Source organism: Camelina sativa, chromosome 11 (assembly GCF_030686135.1).
Source record: "Camelina sativa cultivar CO46 ecotype springtype chromosome 11, ASM3068613v1".
In the NCBI taxonomy this organism is placed as follows: domain Eukaryota; kingdom Viridiplantae; phylum Streptophyta; class Magnoliopsida; order Brassicales; family Brassicaceae; genus Camelina; species Camelina sativa.
In genome coordinates this window covers 12,744,554-12,760,150 of record NC_141890.1, presented here as the reverse complement: position 1 = coordinate 12,760,150, position 15,597 = coordinate 12,744,554, and the positions used below count along the sequence as shown (strand labels likewise).

Below are 15,597 nucleotides of genomic sequence, written 5' to 3'. Positions count from 1 at the left end.
TCGAAATTGACTCGAGGTTTCAACTCGTCATATAATCAAACACTTGGCGTCAAAGTCAATTCTACATCCTACATAACGTATATACATTTCAATATTGGGCCTCATTGGGCTTAAATTTGTCAAAATAATACTGGGCCTAAGTTAATCATACAAACTTGCAAAGTTAATTAAATAATTAAACACTTTAATCATGCGGAAATTGGTTTAAGTCTGTCGTACGTCTCGAAATTGATCAGTGAATCGAGGAGACATGGGTGCTCAGAAGAAGAAAGACGCGGCTAGGGTTCCGGAGGGTCTAAGTCGTCAACGGTTACAAGCCATTGTGATAGCGGACAGCTTCAACACTCGATTCCGTCCCTTAACCCTAGAACGCCCAAAGGTACTCTTACCTCTAGTAAACATCCCGATGATTGATTACACCTTAGCATGGCTCGAATCAGCTGGTATAGATGAGATTTTCGTATTCTGTTGTGCTCACTCGTTGCAATTGATCGATCACCTGAAAAAATCCCAGTGGTGCTCGTTGGTGAGAACGATTGTGTCTCACAAATCCACCAGTGTTGGAGACGCTCTGCGTTACATTTATGAACAGCAGCATACAGAGACGTCTCAGATTCAGGGAGATTTTGTTCTTGTTAGTGGTGATACTGTGAGTAATATGCCACTAGCTGAGTTGATTCGAGAACATAGGGAGAGGAAGAAGAGAGATGAGAAAGCTATCATGACTATGGTTATTAAGAAGCAGTGTAGTAGGCTAAGGTTAGGATCTGATCAGCTCTTTGTTGCGGTAGATCCCGTAACGAAACAGCTTCTTTATTACAACGAGGGCGGAGAGGTTTGCTTAGATAAGTCACTAGTGCTGGATACTAGTGTTTTAGTATGCAATGATGTGAAGGATTGCTACATTGACATTTGTTCTCCGGAGGTGCTTAGTCTCTTTGAGGATAACTTTGATTATCAACATCTGCGCCGTCATTTTGTCAAGGGTTTGCTTGTTGATGATATTATGGGTTACAAGATTTTCACTCATGAGGTTCACTCGAGTTGTTATGCTGCAAGGATCGACAATTTACGGAGCTATGATACGGTTAGCAAGGATATCATCCAGAGGTGGACTTACCCGTATGTACCTGATATAAGTTTCAGTGGGAATCGCCCTCTAAAGCTCGGGAGACGAGGGATGTACCGGGCTTCTGATGCAGTTCAATCACGATCTGCTGATATTGGAGCTTCTACTGTCATTGGATACGGCACAAGAATTGGTAATGGTGGTAAAATCTTTAACTCTGTTATTGGGAATGGATGTTCTATTGGATCAAATGTGGTGATACAAGGCTCATACATATGGAACAATGTTACGATTGAAGATGGGTGTGAGATAAGGAACGCTGTTGTCTGTGATGGGGTGAAAATCAGAGCAGGAGCTGTTCTGCAGCCTGGTGTTGTTTTGTCTTTCAATGTTGTAGTTGGGCGGGACTTTGTTGTGCCTGCATACTCAAAGGTTTCTCTGCTTCAACAGGCGATTAAAGACGACAGCGATGAAGAACTGGAATATGCTTACAGTAGCAGGGGGACAGCAGATCTTTTGTCTGGCGTGAATAATTTGCAAATGGAGTCCAAAGCATCTGAACTTGGTCCTGATGGAGCCGGTTACATATGGGAAGTTTTTGACAGTTCTCACGACGAGGAGTGGTGGAAGCATTCCATTGTACCAATCCCCATGGAGAAACTTGCCGATATCACTCAGGTCACGGACGATGGTGACATAGAGGATGAAAGTGTTGTCCCACCTCGTGGAGAGTTGAAATCTGATAATGATAGTATTAGCACTGATGCAAATGATCCCAATGATGATGACTATGGCTACTTTCAGAGAGAGGTTAGGGAAACCTTCTTAAGGGCCGTTGAAGAGGATAACAATGTGGACCATGTAACTCCCTTGATTAACTCACTCCGGTTCTCATACAACATGGCATCTGCAGATTGTGCTGGAGCAATATTCTACTCTATGATGAGACTGGCAGTTGATAGTCCACATAACTCTACTAGTGAATTGTATAGAAACGCCACGAGTATCATCAACAAAAGCAAGGGACTTCTTGGGTTCTATGTAAAGCAAATTGATGAACAGATAGAGGTGATAATGAAATTCGAAGAGATGTGTGAGGAAACTGCAGAGTTGGTCCCTTTGTTTGCTCAGATTGTGCATTTTCTGTATGACAAAGACGTGGTGCAAGAAGATGCGATCTTGAGATGGGGAGAAGAGAAAGCGGGTGCAGACGAATCTGACAAAGTTTATCTGAATCAATGTGAGGCATTCATACAGTGGCTCAAGGAAGCATCTGAGGAAGAAGAAGATGAAGAAGATAGCTGAATTGGTAAACGTTGGGTTTCCGATGGATTGCAATGTAGTTTCAGTATACAACCTATTTTTTAAGTTGATAATTTTACATGTAAGCGATACTCTGTTATTTGAACTGGCATCATCAACAATCTTACGTTTGTTTTGTTGTTGAATTTGATATTTCGCGTTTTTGTTGTATGTGCTAGAGAAATGTTGACTAGACAATCAGTAGGATTCATACGTTGTTGGAAACGTTCTGTAGATAGAGAGTAAGAAGACATGTTAAGTGTCAAACAAAGCTTAACTTGGTCAGTGGAATTTTCTCAGAAGTTTGATTCCAAAACAACCTCTACTTTTGTCATTACGTCTGCAAAACAGTATTACCGTCTTTGGTACCTTCATAACGTGAATAATATATGGGACCAGCATGGACTTCAGGGTACGCGGAAATAAAAGAAGAGAAAGTGTAACAAACTTAAAATTGACCTGCTATGATCACCATCTATTCTCTACTAACTAGTTCGTAAAAGCTTAGTTACTTAGTATAGGACTACTTTGAATTATGGTGGTTGGAGTGTGCATCACCAACGCTTCTCCTTGGTGGCAATTTTGGTGGTATATTGAGATAGAAAGCACGGAATCATTAATTATATTTCTTTTTTTCTTTTGTAATTTTTGTATTTCCCTTACGTTTAACTTAAAAGCTATGGTTCACATCTTCTATAAAAAGATTGTATTCTCTTCATTCTGTCTTCCCACACATTCATCAAAGGAAATTTCTCTCTTCAAACAAGAATTACTTAAAGTCTGCGATATCTACTAACTACTTCTTCAAAATGTAACTACCCCTCTTCCATTCTCTTTTTCTCATGTCATATTCTTGCTATCATCATTACATTTACTCATTTCTTGTAAGGATTTTCTGAAAATATAGCTAGCAAAATATCTTCTTCCATTTTTTGTTAACTCATATATAGTTTATGCGCTATCATAATCTCATTTCTCTGAAAGATTATTTTTCTTGCTATCATTTCATTTAGTTTTTTTTGGGTAGAAATCATTTCATTTAGTTTGGAGAGACTTCTGATATCTTCCATTTTTTTTAATTTTTTTTTATTCATATAGCTTTTTATGCTGCCATCTCATTTCCCCTTAAATATGTTTCTCTTGCAGGTCTTGGTTGTTGTACCGTGAAATGGGATCCCGAAAGGCCCGTTTGTATGACCCTGTGAGAGAGCAGCTACACTATAAGGAACACCCAAATCTTGAAGGTACCAGATTCCTGGGATCAACATTCGGTTGGGTTGTCATGTCCAACTCCGTTTCCTTAGAGCAACGCAATCACCACCAAACTTTCTTATTCAACCCTTTCACTTTACAACGGGACGAACTACCCCCTATCATCCTTGCAAACCCATATCCCAGTACTGTGGTCCGTTACGGTGTGCTCACCGGAGATCCACGTGAAGACAACACTTATGTTTGTCTCTTAATCGATGACTTTCGCATATATGATTTCATGGATGTTAGGAATCATCCTAGGCTACACATTTATTATGTAGCCAAGAGGAACGGAAACTGGTCTCAGTATTGGTCAGCGACTTCTTTCCCTCCTTTAAACAACCTTCCAATTCATGGCTCGACTATAGAGTCCATCTCCCCATGTGCGGGCAAAATATCAATTATTATAAGGGGCCATAGTTTTGACTTCACCTTCCAAAACTATGACTGGAGTGTCAGAGAGACTCAAGAGAATGATTCCATCGAATGGAATCCTTTCCACGGCCAAACTTTTGACCAGATAAAACATCGACTTCAGATATCTCCACAGATTCCCACAACTCTAGCCATTATTGGCACTAAAACCGGTCGCCAGAGGGTGAAAAACCGCACTTGGGAGGATGGCAATCCTAGCGTTTCTTACATTGAAGGAGTTTGGGTTGAGGTTCGCGCTTAGCATGATGTTTCTTTTCTTTTATATCTACCTACATACCTCCCTCATGAGTCATGACTCTCAAGTTATGTCTCTGTTCTTCTATTTCGTTTAAATATGTGTGTGGTTTAAGATTTGTAGTATTTACTATATTTTATTGTGTTGCAAGCTCTACTTATTGTGGTTTGGTTAAAAACTCGACGTTGGTTTGTTTATAATAATAATAAAAGTTTCTGATCTTTTATTAATTTATTTTACGTTCAATATAATAAACAAAAAACAAAGAACTCTAACCTCATTGTACAACATCTGTCTCTGCGTTCATATGTACAGACAAAGTATATTAATTAACTACCATATCGTACAAATAAACGTATTAACCTGTGTGCAACCATTTGAAGTTATAATAATTAGTCATATACATGTCTCAGTAGTCAGTATATTAATTCACCGAGGCATGCGCAGCAGCTGTATTGTCTTAATTCTCTCTTCCCACACATTATTCATCAAACGAGATTTCTCTCTTCAAACAAGTATCACTTAAATCATGTACAGCTGCTAACTAGATCTTAAAAGCTTAGTTACTTAATATATTAATTCACTGAGGCTTGCGCAGCTGTATACATTCCAGTCTTGGGTTCTATCTCAATATACCACACCAAAATTGCCACCAAGGAGAATCGATGGTGATGCACACTCCAACCACCATAATTCAAAGTAGTCCTATATTAAGTAACTAAGCTTTTAAGAATTAGTTAGTAGAGATGGTGATCATAGCAGGTCAATTTTGTTGGAAGTTGATTAATTGGTTAATCCTGCAAAAGAAGAAACAAAGAGAAAGGTGAGAGAATGAAGAGAACAGAGACGCTAAGCATCGAAGAAGAAGAGCATAAGCTTTTGTGTCGTACGGTGAAAGAAGAGAAGAAGAAGGAAGAGAAGCCATGGGCCACTAGTGTAGTAAAGGCCCATTAACATTAGTGGGCTAAGTGTGTTAGCTATAGTAATTAGGTTAACAATGAAACCTAAGTATAAAAGTGTTGTGTTGCTGTAATAGAACATTATCCAAGATATTATCAATGTAGAAGGTTAAACATAAACGCTTCTTGGATCTTTTCTCTCTACACCAACGAAAGTGAATCAAAGAGAGTGAAAGAGAGAAAGTAAGATTTCAAACCTTTGTGAGTAAAACAGAGGTCAGAAGTGAGAATTCCAACAAATTTTAGGTTTATTACACTACACTTTCTCTTCTTTTTTTTCCGCGTACCCTGAAGTTCTATCTATTCTATCTATGCTGGTCCCATATGCACGTTATGAAGTAACCAAAGACGGTAATACTGGTTTGGAGACGTAATGATAAAAGTAAAGGTTGTTTTGGAATTAAACATTTGAGAAAATTCCACTGACCAAGTTAAGTTTTGTTTGACACTAACATGTAAATCTTCTTACTCTTATGTCTTATCTACAGAACGTTTCCCACAACGTATAAATACTACTGATTGTCTAGTCAACATTTCTTTTTTAATGCTATTTTAAGCAGTTCTTTTAATTTAAAATATTTATAAATACTTTTATTAAACTAACCGATTTTTATAGTTAATTTGTAAAATTAATTTCTTACCTAATTTATGTTCATTGCATTTTATTATGTTTATTGAGAAATACACAAATAAGTTTAAAGATTGAATACTTAAATCCTATACCCTAAACCATTTAGTGTGTAGAGTTAATATTTCAATCTTCATATAAATATGAGTATTTTTTTTAATTATAAAATAAAATGCGGTAACAAAAATAATATATTTTTATTGTTGATAACACAAAAATGTATATCTCAAATTCCTATACTCTTTATACCCTTAACTCTAGTTCAAAAACTGATTAACATTCTATTTTATTTTTCTTCATTGAGGATTAGCAAAACATATTTCCCAAGTGTGAATTTATACATATTCCCTAAATTAAATATTAATTAATCCAAAAAAATTATTATAATTTTATTGTTTTAGATTTAAATCCTATACCCTAATCCTCAAACCCTAAACTCATACCCATTGGTGTAGATTAACATTGCCTTCATATGAGCACATCTTGCTTGGAGCTGCTTTTGTTCATATCTGAGACTGAAAGACAGAAACCGAAACCTGATTAATTTGCCTTTCTATCTCAGATTGAGACCAAAACACATCATTACTAAATATATGTATAATTCTATTTATGTAGGCTGTGATCTGAGTAGGATACTGCCATATCTTTTGTGGGCTATTCAACTTGAGTTATCGGTGGTGGTTGTTGATAATGTTATTGGAGCGTGAGAGCAAGGCCAATGGGAGGTTTTAATTTTGAGGTTCTTATGTACTGTTTGATTTTTTTTTTTATGAATTAATTATGTACTGTTTAAATTCTAAGAACTCTTGATCTCTTAATTAAAAATTGTATCTTCCAATGGTAATATATAATTGGACAATTCTCAAATATAGCACTAATTTAAGTTTCTGCTCCAAAACTAACACACAATCTTATTTATTCCAAATCTAGCACAACTTTAATTTTAGGAAAATTATTAAAATAAAAGAAAATATTAAACAAAATTAAAAGAAAAAGGGAAAAACACAGCGGTCACCGTCTATGCAAAAAACCTAAAAACTGAAAGTCTTTGTATTTCTCTACCCCTTTACAATCGAGATTACAAGGTATTTAAAGACATATTAGTTACAAAGTGAGTTCAATCTTCCTAAGATCAAGGACTAGATATCTAAAATATCTGAACCGATATTTGGTATGTTTAAAACCGAATATTCCATATCCGATCACCCTCCCGCAGTGAAATCGTCCGCGCACCGAACGGTTAAACTGGTTCTAACGTCCTTGAACAGTGTAGATGGCAATCCTTTGGTGAATATGTCTGCCAACTGCAGAGATGATGGTACGTGAAGAACTTTAACCTGGCCGAGAGCTACCTTCTCACGAACAAAATGTAGATCAATCTCTATATGTTTTGTACGTTGGTGTTGAACTGGATTGTTGGAGAGGTACACTGAACTGATGTTGTCACAATACACCAAGGTTGCAGTTTGCACCGGGCAATGCATCTCGAGAAGCAGATTGCGTATCCAATATGTTTCTGCAACCACATTCGCAACACCCTTGTACTCTGCTTCGGCGCTTGAACGTGAAACAGTTGGTTGACGTTTGGCCGACCACGAGAGCAAATTATTTCCTAGATAGACACAGTAGCCAGATGTAGACCGTCTTGTATCCACACAACCTGCCCAATCCGCATCTGTATAGGCTGTTAGTGACCTAACATTGCCACGAAACAATTGCAGACCGTGAAGTTGTGTGCCTTGAATATATCTTATTATCCGTCGCAAGGCCTGCATATGTGGGACTCGTGGATCATGCATGAACAAACAGATTTGCTGGACCGCATAAGATATATCAGGTCTTGTAAATGTGAGGTATTGCAAAGCACCAGCGAGACTTCGATATTCTTTTGGATTTAAGATCTTGTCACCGACTTCACTTGAGAGCTTCAAATTGACATCCACTGGTGTCGAAACAGGCTTACATTCCTTCATACCAGCTTTTAAGATGATGTCCTTTGCATAATGTGATTGAGATAGGATTAGACCAGCCTTGTTGTATTCAGCCTTTACTCCAAGAAAATGATGCAGTCTGCCGCCGTCTGTCATTGGAAACTCTCCCTTGAGTGAGGTAGTGATGTCAGCAATTAGACGTTGACTTGAACCTGTGAGTATTATATCATCAACATATAAAAGGAGATAAGCAATGTCAGCTCCTATCTTGTAGATAAACAAAGAATTGTCGCTTTTGCTCATATGAAAGCCAAGCTTAGTGACAAAATTCTTAAATCGTGCATTACATGCCCGGGAAGCTTGCTTTAAGCCATAGATAGCTTTATTTAACTTGCAGACATGACGAGGACCAGCTTTGTCGATGAAACCGGGAGGTTAATGCATATATATTGTCTCTTCTAGGTCTCTATGGAGGAAGGCATTCTTTACATCTTGTTGTTTAGTATCCCAGCCTTTGGAAACCGAGACATGTAAAACTGCTCGTATCGTTGCAGGTTTTACTACGGGGGCAAACGTTTCAAAGAAATCAACCCCTTCCTCTTGTGTTTTCCCATTTGCGACCAGTCTTACTTTGTAGCGAGATAAGTTTCCATCTGCATCATATTTGTGCTTAAACAACAACATAGAATTCACAATGTTAGCATTTGGCGGACGAGGTACTAAGTTCCAGGTCTTAGCTTTAATTTGAGCATCATACTCATCAGTTACTGCCGGATTCCAGTTAGGATCTACCAAGGCTTTTTGGTGGGTTGAAGGAATCGGGGAAACAGAGGATGTGTGAAGTGATAAATGCTGCTTTGTTTTTCTGCAACCTGTTTGGCATCTTGTTTTTATTTGATAGCGAGTAGGCTGAGGTACCAGAGCTGTGACTGTAGGCAAGTCAAGTGGGTGCTTAGTACTCGGAGGAGAAGGAACCGGGTTAGATACCGTTGTTGGTGTTTGAAGAATATTACGAAACATCGTCGATGGCTCATCGACCTGACTTAGAAAGTCATAAGTAGTCTGTACCTGAGAGTGATTTTGAGCCGCGAGAAATGTATTCTCATCAAACACCACATGTCTAGAGATTATAATCTTATTAGTCTTAAGATCTAGACAACGGTATTCCCAGTGTTGAAGTGGATAACCCAGGAATAGACATGGGGAAGAACGAGGTGAGAGTTTGTGAATGGTGGAGTTGTTCAAGTTTGGATAACAGAGACAACCAAACACTCTTACGTGATCATATGTTGGTGTCTTGACAAAGAGAGCAAAATAGGGGCTTTGAAAATTGATTGATGACGAAGGAAGAAAGTTTAGAAGGTGAACAGAGGTATGAAGTGCTTCAGCCCAATAAGTAGGAGGGAGCTGAGCCTGAAACAAGAGAGTTCGAATGAGATTATTTATGGTTCTTATCATTCTTTCTGATTTCCCATTTTGTTGAGAAGTATATGGACAAGAAAAGCGAACGTTGATTCCATTAGTATCAAAATGATGAATAAACTTCTCATTTGAATATTCTCCTCCATTATCACACTAAAACGATTTGATAATGGCATTGAACTGAGTTTTAACATACGTAGAAAAATGCAGGAATTTTGTGAAGACTTCACTTTTTCTACGAAGAGGGTAAACCCAAAGGAAATGAGAAAAATCATCAAGAAAGATAACATAATAAAGAAGGCCACTCATACTTGGCACTGGAGAGGTCCACACATCGGAGTGGATAAGTTCAAATGGTTTAAAAGAAACTGTTTGAAATTTATGAAAAAGAAGTTTGACATGTTTTACCAACTGACAAGCATTACAAGAAGATGGTAAGCTTTGCTTATTATACTGAAACATCTTTGAGGAAAGAAGAGATTTGAATGTTTCATTATTTGTGTGGCCTAGCCTCATATGCCAAAGTGAAGGAGAAACAGCCAAGCAAGATGAGTGCATAGCAGCGGTGTTATTGGTGGATGAGTTGAGGGGATAGAGGTCGACATTGCTATCACTGCGGAGTAGAATCGTCCGTGTGAGAAGATCCTTCACAGAAAATCCAAAGGGGTCAAACTCCACAGTGCAAGCATTATCTTTTGTAAACTGGCGAACAGATATAAGATTTTTGATGATTTTTGGAGTGACAAGAACATGATAAAGATTTAGAGGGCGAGAGTTGGAATGAAGAGAAGTAGAACAAGAAAGAAGAACAGGAAGAGAGGAACCGTTACCGACCATAACTGACGTGTTGGTGTTCGAATTAAAGTTAGAGTGGAGCATACCTGCCGTAGATGCTAAGTGAGCAGTCGCAGCCATATCCATGTACCATCCACCTGACGTCAGATCTGTGAGGGTCATGGTATGAAATGCTTCAGCCACATCTTGTGTTGGTTGAAGAGTTGTGATATTTGCAGCAGCTTGAGATGTTGCAAATGGTCGTGGACTTGATCCGAGAACACCACGGTTCTGAGCACTTGGCTGATAAGGGCTCCATTGTGGATAAGGATATGTAGGCCAAATGTTGAATGTGGCTGGCCAGTAGTGTGGAGGAGGTCCCCAGTTTTGAGCCTCCGGTCGCTGTTGAGGTTGGTTCTGAAAGTTCGGAAGAAAGTTGTTGTTGTGTCTACCTCTGTTGTTGTTGTTGCGATTGTTATTGTAGTTGCGTCGCCAAGGTCGGTTTTGTTTGGAGAATTGGATTGGTTGCTTGGATTGTGATTTGCAGAGGTTGTGGTGACAAGCGTCGTGGGAGATGAGGCATGATCAGCATGTGAAGCAACAACCTTATGAGTCTTCTTCAAGCGAGATTCCTCTTCTTGCAGCATAGACTTAGCATCATCAAACGATGGAAATGGTTTCTGATGTTTAATAACATTGATTATTTTATCAAACTTGTTATTGAGTCCATTCAACATGTACATCACAAGATTGCGGTCATTGACAGGAGCATCAAGATTGGAGAGAAGATCAACAAGGGACTTCAGAGATTGGCAATAAGCTTGAATTGATTGGTCTCCTATTTCCAGCGTACGCAGCTCATTTTCAACCTGCATAACTCTCGCATCTTTGTTGTTGCAGAACTGATTTTTAACGCGTAGCCATATGTCTCTTGCGGTGCCTCCCGTTTTGAATGTTGATTTGAACAATGGTGGAGCAAGGGTTCCATAAATCCAGAGTTTAACTAACCCATCACGCTTTAGCCAAGGTTGGTCGTTGGCATTCGCTGGATTTGAGGAACCATCAACGTGTCCTAAGACATCAAATGTGAAGCAGTGGGTGAGGAACAGTTCCCGCCACGCATCGTAGTTATGATCATCCATGTCAAGAATCAGAGGGATGTGCGATTTGATGTTGGTGACACCAAATGCTCGTTTTGTAGGAACAGCCATTGAAGCAGAAAGAAAGAAAAAGAAAGAGTGAGAGAATTGAAAGACGTGAAAAGAGTGAGAAAGAAAAAGAGAGGAGAGAACTAGATCAAGAGACTTGGCTCTGATACCATGAAAGTCTTTGTATTTCTCTACCCCTTTACCATCGAGATTACAAGGTATTTAAAGACATATTAGTTACAAAGTGAGTTCAATATTCCTAAGATCAAGGACTAGACATCTGAAATATCTGAACCGATATTTGGTATGTTTGAAACCGAATATTCCATATCCGATCAAAAACTTTCAGTTGAATTCGAGAGGCTCAGAGGAGGAGAAGGAGACAGAGCAACAAAGCGTACGTATGGGGAAGAAGCGAGGAGAGAGAGGGAAAGCTTTGATTTTGAGGAATGATGCAGTAAATGAAATCGGAGAGATGATGGTTATTGCCGCCACCGACGATTCTCTCTCGCTGTATTGCTTTTTCAGAGTTAGATTTTAAACTTACGGTAAGATCGATATTTTGGATTCTTGTTGTGAAGCTCGATTCTTAAGTCTCATTGTTTTGTCTGATTGAAACCTCTGTTGTGATTAACTTCCCTTTCTAATTTTCAGAAAGTGTCAGTTTTTTAGTAGATTGGATGATTTGTGATTTGGGTATCTCAATTTCCAAATCGGTAAGCTTCTCTTCCACCTTTTCTATGTTCATTGGATTTAACATGTACTAGATTCTGATTGATTTTCTATGTTCATTGTTGGGCCGCATTCTTGTCACCGATTGTCCTCGCCTCGCTTGAGAATCTGATAATAGATAGATTGAGAGAGGAAACTGAGAAGGAAGAGAAAATGATTTCTTCATGGATCTCTAATTGAGAACATAAAGTTGAAACTGGGGTTGCAGAAGAAGAGAAGGAAGAAAAGGGATATTAGGGAGAAGAAGAAGATGACTCTAGTGGTTGTCATAATGGAGAGAGCTGAACAAGAATCAATTGTGATTAAACCTGATTGTTTCAGGTATAAAAGACAGTCATATTTGATTGAGAAATAGAGACAACGACATGAGGATTTGATGATTCTTGCCGTCTTTTCTAGAAGAACAAGCAGATTCTGGGTATGGTCATGGCAACGTTGCTGGAGTTGATGGTTTGGCAAATGGACTGTTGTTAGACATCTATGAGAGTTTTAAAACATTTTTTATATTGTTTTGGTACATTACAATGTTTATGCACTATAAGAGTGTCACATGTTTTCTATTAGACAAGTTACTAGTTGTTGAGGTAAATGTGATTCAGTTTGCTACAAATTCTCATTTATTTCAAGAAAATTAAATAACGATTCCACAAAATTCAGGAAAGATTCCACAAATTCTGGAAAGCTTTATTGATTTTAGGATGACCTTCATAAAACGTTTGGAATATATGATGGTCTTCATAAAAAGTCTGGACAATAGTAAATTGGGTCAAGCCTAAGAGGTCTCAGAATATAGGGAAGAAGTAGAACCTTGAGTCTTCAAGGTAAAATGTGATCTTGTTAGTGTTCAAGCTGATGACATGTGCTAGGTTCCATTATACTTTAGGTTATTATTATTTTTTTTGTCAAAAACTTTAGGTTATTTTATGTTACAATAGTTGTAGATGATGGATCACAAGAACACTAGAATGTGATTGAGTTTGCTACATGTTCTCTTTAATTTCAAGGAATCCTTGAAAATTCGGGAAGGATTCCACAAAATTCATGTAAGCTTACACGAAATTCAGGAAGGATTCCTTGAACTTCATGATGACCTTCATGAAAAGTTTGAATTTTCTGATGAATTTCATAAAAAGTCTGGATAGTGGTAAACAACATGATATGCACAATACCCCTTATTAAATGGAGTAATCTTTGACATATTGTGGTAAAACACCAAAATAGATTTAGAAACACATTTATTTAAATTTAGGAATGATTTGATAATATTAAGGAGAAACCCTTAAACTTAATGATAGCCTTCATAAAATATTTAGAAATACACAAAATCCAATTGTTACTTGTAGATAAAATATCAGGATATGCACAAAATAAAATCAAAAATCTCTCACTAAATGGAGTAATATATGATACATTAAAGTAAAATATAATTTTTTTTTTAAAACTCATTTCTGTAGACTTAGGAAGGATTTCATAATATTTAGGAAAACATCTTTGAAATTTAGGAAGTTTTTCCTAAATATTCATAAATCCCAAAAATGGTTATGACCAGAACGAGAAGATCCTCCCCCACTGTACTCTACCTCATCAACACTACTAACCAACTCCATAACCAATGAAGTATAACCCGAAGAAGCCAAAGACATCAAAACCAACTAATTTTCTTACTATTTACCAACTTCTTTGTTCTCAATGACATTATATCAAACACTTAGTATGCAACAATTTTGGTGTCCAAAGATGAGAAGATAGCACTCAAATAGATATTTCAGCTTCAAAATTACCCATGCTTTTGTATTACCTAACAAAACAGTTCCAATATTCAACAGTACCCAACAATTTCAATACCCAACAATACTCAACAATTTCCAATAGTTCATAATTCATAGTAAGATTTTATTTAATACCCAACAATGCCAATACACAAAGCTTCTTCTTCTTCTGCTTCTTCTTCTTCTTCTTCTTCTTCTTCTTCTTCTTCTTCTTCTTTATATAAAATCACGATCTCGCTGAGAATTACAAAATCTGAGACTAAAAAAAAATATACGAAGAAAAAGAAGAAGAAGAAGCTTCACCAAAAGTTCATCGTTGGAAGCTTCACCATAAGCTTCGACGGAACCTTCACGGGACCTATCAAAATGTAAGTTTAATAATCTCATACTAAATTTTATTATTTAAATTAAATAAGAGAGTTAATATACACAAATTCTACTTTTAGAAAAATTGAGAGTATGTGCTAGACTTGGAAGAAAGACTTAGATTAGTGCTATTAAAGGGAATTTCTCTATATAATTATGGGTCTCTTATTTTGAAAATATAGTTTTTTGAAATTTAAAAGTTTAAATAGATTAGAAGTAATATAAATGATTAAACATTTAAGATGTTTTTAAAATAGAAAAATATTGTATTTAATTAATTTTTAAACGTACAAATGTATTTAAACTTTTAAATTTACAAATGGGAAAATACAAATGTATTTAAACATATCGAATGTACGGTTAGAATGGAGAAGACCAAGCTCATTGAATACTCAAAACGTTCTTCGTTGATGCTGAGCTGTTAGGAGGAGCCAGAAAGTGCATGGGGTGTGGGTATTGTTTCTGCGTAAACTGCATAACAGAATGTCATTAGAACATGACATGTGATGAATTCCGTGAAACAGACACTTATAAGTCATCTCCTGCGGGATGTTACGAAGCTATGGCTAAGAGTTTAGGATGGAGGAGATGCAGGAATTGCAGGTCGATGCTTGCATTTGATGTTGATAGAGGTTGCAACCGTATTACCTACTCGTACGCTCTCTCTCTCTTGACTCAGTATACTCACAATTTGTTCACCAAAGTCGATGTTAACAACATAGCAAACAATACAATCACCCATAGTATGTAAAGTTGTAAACCGAAACAACCAGAAAACAAGAACAAAGCATTAAGAATATACCTGTGATTCGCAGATCGCATTCATCTATCAACTTCTTAAATTTGGAGTCACTAGGTGCGATGGAATCACCCTTTTCAAGAGCTGTTTTCGCAGTCAGATAATCTTCAAGCTTCATACAAGCAGTTCTGCAAATACAAAAACCAAAACATGAACTATTGAACTAATAACTTGACTGTAAACCGCATAAATTGCTAATATGACAAACAAAGGAATCAGATAGAATTTAACTCTCACTAAAACTTAAAAGACATGACTAACAATGATACATAGGAGGAAAGAGCAATAACGTACCATTTTCTTAGATAAACTTTGGTCAGTGAAGGATCCAACTCAATTGCTTTGTTTGCATCTGCCACGGCCTCTGCTCATTGAGAAACAAATCAGACCCAAATCTAATCAAACCACTTAAGTCATATAACACTATTTCTACTAACAACTAACAATGGGGATACTTTCTCAAGTCACACAATGGATGAACATCATACTAATGACAAGTAAAAATACTATTACTCTCTGTCAAACAAAATTCCCTGCATTCATAATCAAGCATTCATAATCAAAGGATCAAACAACTAGCAATTTTGATACACTGGTTGAGATATTTTCCTAAATCGATACTAAAGCTTTAAACTTTGACAAGAATTATGACACTACCAAGCGACAAAACACAAAACTAAACCCTAAAACACATACAAAATACACCAAAGTCAACACCTTACTGTGTCAAGCACAAGTAGCTATGTTGATACCTCGATTCGATTCCACCACCGG

General features: G+C 37.2%; 2 protein-coding genes across 2 annotated transcripts; both read left to right on the top strand.

Moving 5' to 3' along the window:
- Positions 1–187: 187 nt before the first annotated feature.
- On the top strand, positions 188–2,542 carry LOC104723241 (uncharacterized). Its single transcript, XM_010441571.2, has one exon. It carries the CDS (start codon positions 251–253, stop codon positions 2,372–2,374), a length of 2,124 nt encoding a protein of 707 aa, XP_010439873.2. The 5' UTR covers positions 188–250; the 3' UTR covers positions 2,375–2,542.
- Positions 2,543–3,048: 506 nt separating this feature from the next.
- LOC104723240 (uncharacterized) lies at positions 3,049–4,525 on the top strand. Its single transcript, XM_087473654.1, has 2 exons — positions 3,049–3,182; positions 3,518–4,525. Coding segments are annotated over exons 1-2 (786 nt in total). The 5' UTR covers positions 3,049–3,180; the 3' UTR covers positions 4,302–4,525.
- Positions 4,526–15,597: the final 11,072 nt, after the last annotated feature.

Bases quoted from the DNA above. Each gene is read 5' to 3' on its own strand.
- LOC104723241 (XM_010441571.2), top strand. From the start codon at position 251: ATGGGTGCTCAGAAGAAGAAAGACGCGGCTAGGGTTCCGGAGGGTCTA.